Genomic DNA, 10,228 nt, shown 5'->3' on the forward strand with positions numbered 1-10,228 from the left:
GTGAAATAGCCAAATGAAAAGATTTATCTAAATACTTTTTGGAAAGTTTCTAGGTATACATATGTAATGTATACTTATAAATAATTAACTCCTTTTAAATATTTTTTTTTTAATTTTTTTTTAACGTTTATTTATTTTTGAGACAGAGAGAGGCAGAGCATGAATGGGGGAGGGTCAGAGAGAGAGAGGGAGACACAGAATCGGAAGCAGGCTCCAGGCTCTGGGCCATCATCAGTCCAGAGCCTGACACGGGGCTCGAACTCACAGACCGTGAGATCGTGACCTGAGCTGAAGTCAGACGCTTAACCGACTGAGCCACCCAGGCGCCCCTCCTTTTAAATATTAAATCCTCAATAAGTAAAAGATTGGCTTATTCATTGATTTGTTGCTTATTCTAATAATTACTGGTGAACTTATTTATGTGATGGGAGAAAGCCCACCAAATCATGTTTCATTTTCTTTTCTTAAACTAAATCCAATGCGTGCTTTAAGTCAGGACCAAAATGCTTTTAAGAAGGTCATTTAGGTATATGTTTTATTTTATTACTAGTTGAAGAGACACAGAGAAGTTTCTGAGACATATGCTGTTCCCATATATGCAGGACTTAGTGCTATTTAAATTACTTTTCATCTTGTATTTAAAGTATTTCATGTGGCTTTGGATCATTGAATGGAATGATATAAAATAAAAGTTTTAAATTATTCCTGGAAGTCTACAATTAGCAGGCAATCCCAAAAAAAACTAAGAAACTTGGGGCACTTGGGTGGCTCAGTCGGCTGAGCATCCAACTTCAGCTCAGGTCATGAACTCACAGTCCATGAGTTCAAGCCCTGTGTCAGGCTCTGTGCTGATAGCTCAGAGCCTGGAGCCTGCTTCAGATTCTGTGTCTCCCTCTCTCTCTGCCCCTCCCCCATTTGTGCTCTTTCTATCAAAAATAAGCAAACATTAAAAAAAAGAAAACTAAGCAACTAAAGTAAATCATTATTTCCTCTTAATTTATTTAAAGTGTCTTAAATTTCATGTCATAAAAAACCCATAAATCATTGTTATCTTAGCCCCAATTTGAATCCACTAAGTTATCAGTAATTACTTAAAGTATGCTTAATCAGATAGCAATAATAATACATAATATGTTATGCATTATCAAAAACTCTGACATCAATTTAAAGGAGTCTATTTGTTACTCGCATTGATTAGACAGAGAACTGTCATAGTCTTCTGTACATTCAAAAGTGTGGACAAGATAAAGTTAAGCACTTTTCTTTAAGTCATAATATAAACATCTGAGCCACTTTGGTCTGCTGATGTGAGCCCACATTACCTAAAGATAGCTTATGAAACGGAAGGAATGAAAAACACAAGTGTATATTTGTTTCTGGTTAATATCTGTACCTATTCTAAGTTCTTAAAAAAAAAAAAAAAAAAAAAAAAAGAAGCTCCTAAGATAAATTCAGGTTCCCACTTCCTTCTTTTCAGAGTTTAAAATCTATAGTGGGAGATACTCTAAAGTGTCCATGCATTTCAAACACTTAATGTTATAAACTATCATAAAATAGACTACGAACTTCACCAGAGAACCTACTATGAACTTCCTCTAGATCCAAACACAGTGCCTGGAATATAGTGGTAACTCAGTACAACTCCATTGGCCAAACTGATTAATGCCTTCTTTTTTTTTTTTTTTTATTTATTTTTTTTTTTTTTATTTTTTTTTTTTCAACATTTATTTATTTTTGGGACAGAGAGAGACAGAGCATGAACGGGGGAGGGGCAGAGAGAGAGGGAGACACAGAATCGGAAACAGGCTCCAGGCTCTGAGCCATCAGCCCAGAGCCCGACGCGGGGCTCGAACTCACGGACCGCGAGATCGTGACCTGGCTGAAGTCGGCCGCTTAACCGACTGCGCCACCCAGGCGCCCCTAATGCCTTCTTTAAAGAAGTCTTCCTGGATGTTCTGTCTTATACTACAAGAGCAATTCATTTGCAACATACATACATATATTGCATCTGTTGTATTGTGGGGTTTCTGTATGTGTCTGTGTGTGTATTAGAAAGACACAGAGGAAGCTTATTTCCATGAATAAATTGTAATGCCATTAGGCATAATAATTGTTTGTAATTTATTTAGCTAACACTTGGACTTTATGTAACTCTGTACCCTCCCTAGCATATGTCTTTCAGCATCTTCCTTCCAGTGAATCAAAATGGAATGAAGCATTTGCTCTGGTGGTACCTACTACCCTTTCTCTGTCCTGTTCTCCACTCTGATGTTATTACTTTTCTGCTTTGGTATATTTATCAAATGGTCTATTCCCCTGCCTCTTAACAGAAAATGATTTCTCATCATTCAATTATCCTTAGATATAAATTGGTTTCCCTGGGCATTTGCAGTTAATCCTTTAGTCATTATTGGGAATGAAATCATAGATTCTTCTGTAGGGATTTCAGGTTGAAGTAATGAAGGAGATTGACAGGAAGGGTAAAGAGCATTTATTTATATCCTATTTTGGAGTGGCCTAGTGGGCATCATGCTAGTTTGAGGTCACACTCACCCATAAAGATAATTATATAAATAGACTCTGCACCTCCTCCACCACCCAGAGCTCCTTCAGCAAACTCAAAATCTCCTGAGATGGCCTGGAAATCAATGATACACTCTCGTTGTTGAGATTTATTGCACTACACCCTTTTGTAGGGTATTTCAATTAATCTCAAAATAACCCTATGAGGAAAGTACTACTACCCCATTTTACAGATAAGAAAATTGAGGCTTAGCAGAGCTATGTATCTTGTTTAAGGCCACAGGACTATTTTCCAGAGAACTAGAATTTGATTCCAGGTCACTAGGACTTTGAACCCATATCCTTTTCAGTATTACTGCCACTAAAATCTGATGTCACTAAAATACTGATCCTATAAATAATGCTGGAAAAGATGGTTAGTTCCGATGTGGGTCTAATAGTCAGGGTCCCAGAAGAAAGAGAAGGGATATCGTATTGGGTAATTTTAGGAACGTTAATTACTGACAGTTTACAACAGAGTGGCAATACCCTCATGTTGATTACAGTGGACATGGTTAACGCTTGTCGACCTGAAGATGTGAACCTCTGTTTAATAGAATATGGAAATAGGAGTGGCAGAGGGAGGGAGAGAGGGGGAACGTGGAGAGAGTTGCTAGACAGGGCTATGCCTCCTAGTCCGGGAAAGCACCCAGGTCAGAGAAATCTTGGGGGTGGGATGGGGTGAGGGCATGGTCTTGCCAGTCTTTGTCACTGGCTGAATTCGACTGAACGCCAGAAGGCAAGGGAGTCTGAGGACATAGTTTGTGCCCATCAGCCACTAAGGACAGAGGAGTGTTCAGAATGAACCTGAATAAGGTAACAAGGAATGCTACAAGTGTATCTTCTCTGTCCCCATCCCTCAGATCCACTCCCTTTCTCTCTTAGCATAAAAGAAAACGACAGAGGCTTAAAAAAAACTGCTTGTTTTTGTGTTCTTTAATTCATGGTGTTCTTTAATTCATGGTTGCAACGTTCTTGAAATGTATTAGTAAGCTTTCACAAGCATCAGCATTTCTTATACTTTTACTATATTGCAAACAAAGTATGAAATATTAGTTAAGACCTTCCCTCAAATAGGTACATATTCTTTAAGGGTTTCTGTTTGTTTGCTTTTGGTTATGTCAATTGAGATATAGTTTACCTACCCAAAGACACCCATTTTAGTTATAAAATTCTATCAGCTTTCATAAATGCCTACAGTCCTATAACACTACAATCAAGGTATAGAGTTTTTCCATCATTCCAAAAAGTTCTTAAGTATTTTAAATCTTTAATCCTACCCGACTCAAACTTCATCCACTCAAATGTTCAGTATCTCCTTTTGTTTCTTCTGATTTTAAATGGGAAAATTGGCAATGACACCCAAGAGCATGTTGCCCATAGTACATGCTTTTATGAAGAGTATTTTTTTTCAATAAAGTTGGTTTGTTTCCTCACTTTTCTGAGTAGTATAAAGTATTCATACTGCTTATGAACTCATTTAATTATAGTAGAATGAGGAAAGGTTCATAATTTTGCTACAGGTTGAAATCACCTGGATCTATTAAATGGCCCGATGGCCATTAAACTAGGGTGCCATCTCATTAAACTAGGATGTCTGGGGTTGAGACCAAGGCATCAATAATCTAAGCTTTCCAGGTAATTCCATATGTGGCCCAGGTTGAGACCCTATGAATTAGACCAATTGTTCTCAACTCTGTAGAATCGTCTGGGCAGTTTTGCTTAAAAACACTGATGCCTTTCCCCACTCCCCATTCTGATTTATATAATGTGTTTACAAAAGTTGACTACAAGAGAAAAATAAGATTTGAATAACCTAGTTTTCAGTGGTTGGGCTTTAGTTAATCAAGGTTTTATTATAGTTCTGGGTATCTGGTAGTGTTCAGTAAATGTTAAATGGAGGTCCTAATCTCACAGCAGAATCAAAAAGAATAAGATATGCTCCCACTTGAAAATAAACCATTTGTGTGTTTGAAATAATTATCTTGGCAAACTATCACTTTCTGAAAATTGTCCTCCTAGGTAATTTACCTCAAATGATAAGCCTTGTATTTTAAGAAAATACTGTATTTCTGCTGGATTTTTCACCATAATAATAGGCACCTATATATCTTACATCACTTTCATAACCCTCTTCAAGGAAATACTGGAAACAAGATTAAGAGACTGAGGATAAGATTTAAACCAGTCTCCCACTTGGAAACATAAACAATGCTGTTGGACCTCTGGCCTCAAGAATACGGCTACTTTGTAAAATAGAGCAATGGTACTTTCTGCTTTTATAGTGGCAAAATATATACACAAAAGACTCCTAGCCCAATAATTAGAACTGAAATGAACAAAGTGTCTAATGAAACAGGTATGGGACTAACAAAATATTTACATATGATATCTGGTTTGATTTCAGGATCTAGTGACTACAATAACAAAAATCGTTTTAGTATAAAGTTATTGATGATCTATTCTGGCAGAAATACTCACTTAAGAAAACCTCCCACACTTGATTGTATAAATAATTAACCAGGATGCTGCATGTTTCAAGGTGCATTACTAGACCTAGGTGTTGTATTCAATCCCTCAAATATAAACGGATACAACATAGAACATTTTTTTAAGATAAATATTCTTGGTTTAAAATTTTAAAAATATAAAGCTTATTTAATTTAACCTTCCCGCTTCTTATTTAGTTGTTCTACTTTTTCTTTTTTCTTTTTTCTCATTTTAGGACCACCTCAGAAGATAGTGTCACCTAAACAAGAACATGAAGATAGGAAACATGACAAAGTCACAGATAAAGGCAGTGAAAGTGGGACTTCCTGTAATGAGCTCTCCACTTCCAGCTGTGACAGCCACTCAGAGGCAAGCACTCCCCAGGACAACCCACCCAATGCCCAGCAGGCGACAGCTCACCAGCCCAACACCTTAACATTGGATCGCCCTTCCAAAAAAGCACCTGTGCAATGGATGCCCCAACCCGACAAACGCAGAAACAGTGAACTCTTTCAGACACTCATCAGCAAGTCCCGGGAAACAAATCTGTCCAAAAAGAAAGTCTGTGAGAAGCTAAGTGTGGAAGAAGAAATGAAAAAGTGTATTCAGGATTTTAAAAAAATCCACATTCCAGATTATTTTCCAGAGCGCAAACGCCAGTGGCAATCTGAACTGTTGCAGAAGTACGGGTTATAGTAATAGTCACATTCCTGCAGTATTTCAATGACATTCGATGTTCACTACGGTGTCGCCACCTGACTATATCCTAACAACGGTCAGTGTGATTCTTGCTGCTCTTCCTTTTTGTGAACAGTGGATGTGGGACAGTATTTTCTTTCATTCTTTTTTGTTGTTGTTGTTGTTTTTAGAAGTATGATTTTGAAAAGAGAAAAATAAATAAATAAATAAATAAATAAATAAATAAATAAATGTTTAACCAAAATGGCATATCGGACTCAAACCATTTGCAAGAATGAAAGTAAAATGTGCATGATCCAGAAGCTTAGAATCTTGATTTTTTGAACTGTGGTCAACTGGATATGTTTGTCATTTTGTAACTCACCAAAAACAAATCATCATATCACTCCAACTAAAATGACAATATGGATGAAGCAACACCAAGTAAAATGTTAGATGATGGTTTTGGGACCCAAATCCAAAACTGTTTAAATGTTAATGCAATAAAACAAGTATTATTTTTGCATGAACACAATGTTACAAATAAATCACATGACATAGGGAAGATCTGTTTGTTGCTTGGAAAGAAAATTACAAAAAAATAAAGTAAAAAAAAATGTTTCAGGCAAAGCCTATTAATGTAAACTGTCTAAGAGATTGATTTTACATGTCTGGATCTGTGACTTTTTGTGTATGTGTATGGTGTTCTGTATGTTAAGATGGTGTAAATATGCCTTATGCTGTTGTGTTATGGCACTGACATTCATCTATTAATGCTAGTCATGATTATTTCTGTGAAATGAGTCCTTACATCAGGCTGTGAAAATTGGTATAATAATGCTCTGAAAGATACTATTATCATGTTAATCAAAATAATTGAGGGAAATGGTAAAAAGCTTTATGTATTTATTAAAAAAAAGGAAATATATTGGAATTCCTTGATTTCTATTGACTCTTCTTTGAAAATACTCAATTGTCACATTGTCTTCAATATTCCTTTAAAATCTCAAGCTGGAGAATGATTTCGTTCAACCATGATGTTGACAGGTTAGAGTTTTAACATAAATCAAAATGGAGTCCAATCCAGATAGCCCTGGGATTGATTAATAAACCCTTAGCCTGCAAGAGAAAAAGACTTCATCTAAGAATGCACTAAAATTTTATTTTAGCTGACAACCAGATTGAAAGCTTCCCCCAAAACAATTGGGAAGTTACCTCTTGCAAATTAAGAGACAAAAACATTAATAGCAAGCTGAAAGGTCAGCCTGAATGACAAGTGATTTCTTTCTGATTGCATATGTGGAAATAAGCTTTCACAGTTTTTGCCTCACCATTTCTACGGAAAGAAATATCATGGAATTTTACTAAAGAATAGGATGAGAGATGGTAAAAATATCTTCAAGAATTATAGAGCTCATCTCCTCTGTGGTTAGTTTATACAAGCTGAGCAGCACTCCTGGTATCATTTCTTTAGTATAATATAGGGAGATAAGCATTACTGACTTCAAATTCTTTTATCTGCATACATTTTTTAATATAGCCTTAGGTTTCACACTTACTATTAAATAAAATATCATCTACAGTGGACTATTGAAGAAAACCCAGATATATGATTGACCTTGAATTACCTATAAGACTTTAGGGAGTTACTGACCAATTCTGCATTTTATTTTGGGAAGGTTGGGAGTCCTGCCATGGCTTGATATAGTTGCAACATGCTGGTTAAATGAATAAGGCTTGGTGGTTAGGTTGCCACAGTTTAAAATTGTTTAAAGTTTATTTATTTTTGAGAGACCGAGAGAGTCAGAGCACAAGCAGGGGAAGGGCAGAGAGAGAGTGAGACGCAGAATCCGAAGCAGGTTCCAGGCTCTGAGCTCCGAGATGTCAGCACAGAGCCCGATGCCAGGCTCAGACCCACAACCCATGAGATCATGACCTCAGCCAAAGCAGATGCTCAACTGACTGAGCCACCCAGGTGCTCCTACACTGCCACAGTTTAAAAGTCCCTCCTCTTATGACCTGTGTGACCTCAGGGATAATGGGGATGATATCATAGAGAAGACTTAACTGAGGTAATTGAAGAAAAGCATCACCACCACTCCTGGAGATCGAGGGAAAAGGAGAAGTGGTGGTCTTTCTAGAACCCAGTAACCAAGGCTATCAGATGGGGAATGTAGAATAGAGAGGAATAAGTTGTCCAGTAAGAACTGTAAGCCACTAAAGAATCACAGTCACTTCCCAATGCCTCCCGAAACAAAAAGGGGGGGGGAGATTATCCTGGCTTCCCACATTCCAATATCCCATCAATGTTCTCCATTGTTCTAATATAAGTGGAAGCCAGTGGCAAAGGAGCATAGGAAATGTAATTTATAAAGGTAATCATCTTGCTATACAAAGCCCAGCAATGGAGGGCAGGGAACAGAGCTGAAAAACACCTTACACCCTGCTCTATTTTTTCCAAACATAGAACTTAAAATAGAATTGCAATGACAAGAAATTAGTAAATGTGGACTATTTCAGATCTTCTTATCTCTATGTCACAAGAGAAGTGATGACAGTAGGAATGTCTATCCTTTTAGTCCTTAGTAAATCAGAACCCATTTCAATAATAGTGTATTGAACACTTGCCATACACCAAGTTGCTCAAAGGTTATCAACACATTCAAGAAATATGAATTGCCAGCTATTACCTTTGGGAAGAAACTTAATGGTCTGATTCTCCCAAACCATTGTGTTTTCTCCAGAGGCTAGAATCTGACTAGCCCCAGTTGGGGTTACAAGGGTATCAAGGAAGGCGGTTAGAATGGGGACACTTCCTTAAAGAAAAGGAGACTCCAGATTTAAAGATGAGTAGGGCTAAAATTGATGGGTAAATGTCCCTTAGCAAAGAATCAAGAGATAAAATCTGGAGAATCACCAAAAGCCCAAAGTGCTGGAAGCTGGTACTGAAGTTGAGTATTTATGGAGAATAAATGTATTTTGGAGCTCACATATATATTTTTTGAATATTTACGGAGTTCACATGGTATACCTTTCTTTGGTATAGACACTCAACTTGTGACCTGATATCTTATTGTTATTTTAAACAGAAATATATTGAATACTAAGATGAGAAAAGGAAATGAAAAATAATTGTGAGATTTTCAATTTTGGAAAAATGGACTAGACACACTTTTCGCTATTCTGCCCACTAAGTACAACTAAAAATCCTAGACATTATATACAAACACACTCAGAGGCTCTGAAAGGCTGAGAGAAGAAGGAAGGCTAAGTAAGGATATTGCGACCCAAAGAACAACAGGGTAATGAGTTTCCTGGGTTTTCTTTTTGCATCATATATCCCAGTCTTGGAGCTGAAAAAGCACATAGTACTCCAGAAACAGTAACAGGTGCAGAAAACACACACACACACACACACACACACACACACACACACACACAATCCTGCTCTCTAGCCACAGTGCTAGGAAAAGTACAGCTTAGCAACTTAGCAAAAGAGAAAAGTTTTAGATAATAACTACTGCGCCTTTTCACGTTGCAGATAAATTGACACAATTGCATTACACACCAATTTTAAGGCTCCCCACTTTTTTTTTTAACGTTTATTTATTTTTGGGACAGAGAGAGACAGAGCATGAACGGGGGAGGGGCAGAGAGAGAGGGAGACACAGAATCGGAAACAGGCTCCAGGCTCTGAGCCATCAGCCCAGAGCCCGACGCGGGGCTCGAACTCACAGGCCTCGAGATCGTGACCTGGCTGAAGTCGGACGCTTAACCGACTGCGCCACCCAGGCGCCCCAAGGCTCCCCACTTTTTAAAAGACTTGTTTAGAGTAGTTTTAGGTTCACAGCAAAATTGAGAAGAAGGTACAGAGATTTCCCCCACACCACTACTCTCATACATTCCTAATCTCCTCCAGTATCAACATCCTCCATCAGACTAGTACACCTGTTGCAACGAATGAACCTACATGGACACATCTGATCTTTTTCCTACATTGTTTTTCCCTTTCCAGATGTTGTACAGTCAGACTCGAACAGTACATAGACTTTTCAGATTAGCTTATTTAAGTTAGTAATATGCATTTAAGTTTCCTCCATCTTTTTTTGACTTGATAGCTCTTTTCTTTTCAGTGCTGAATTAATTATATTCCATCGTCCGGATGTCCTACAGTTTATCCATTCACCTACTGAAGGACAACATGGTCGCTTCCAAGTTATGGCAACTATAAATAAAACTGCTGTAAACTTCCATGTACAGGTTTTGTAGGACCTAAGTTTTCAGCTCCTTTGGGTAAATACAAAGGAATGTGATTGCTGGATCATATGGTAAGAGCATGTTTGGTTTTGTAAAGGATCTATCAAATCATCTTCTGAAGTAGCTGTACCATTTTGCATTTCTATCCATAGTGAATAAGAGTTCCTACTGCTTTACATCCTCACCAGCATTTGGTATTGTTAGTGTCCCAGATTTGTGCCATTCTAATAGATTTGTAGTA

At 37.5% G+C, this 10,228-nt stretch overlaps 1 protein-coding gene across 1 annotated transcript in view; it reads left to right on the forward strand.

Moving 5' to 3' along the window:
• KCTD8 (potassium channel tetramerization domain containing 8) overlaps positions 1–6,672 on the forward strand; it is a 253,797-nt gene extending 247,125 nt beyond the window's left edge. Inside the window, exon 2 of the mRNA XM_025922035.2 lies at positions 5,288–6,672. Coding sequence (XP_025777820.1) covers positions 5,288–5,748 — 461 coding nt within the window. The 3' untranslated portion in view covers positions 5,749–6,672. The remainder of the gene's footprint in view (positions 1–5,287) is intronic.
• The last annotated feature ends 3,556 nt before the right edge of the window (positions 6,673–10,228 follow it).

The sequence above is a fragment of the Puma concolor genome, chromosome B1 (genome assembly GCF_028749965.1).
Source record: "Puma concolor isolate L17-30 chromosome B1, mPumCon1.1.hap2, whole genome shotgun sequence".
NCBI classification, from domain to species: Eukaryota; Metazoa; Chordata; class Mammalia; order Carnivora; family Felidae; genus Puma; species Puma concolor.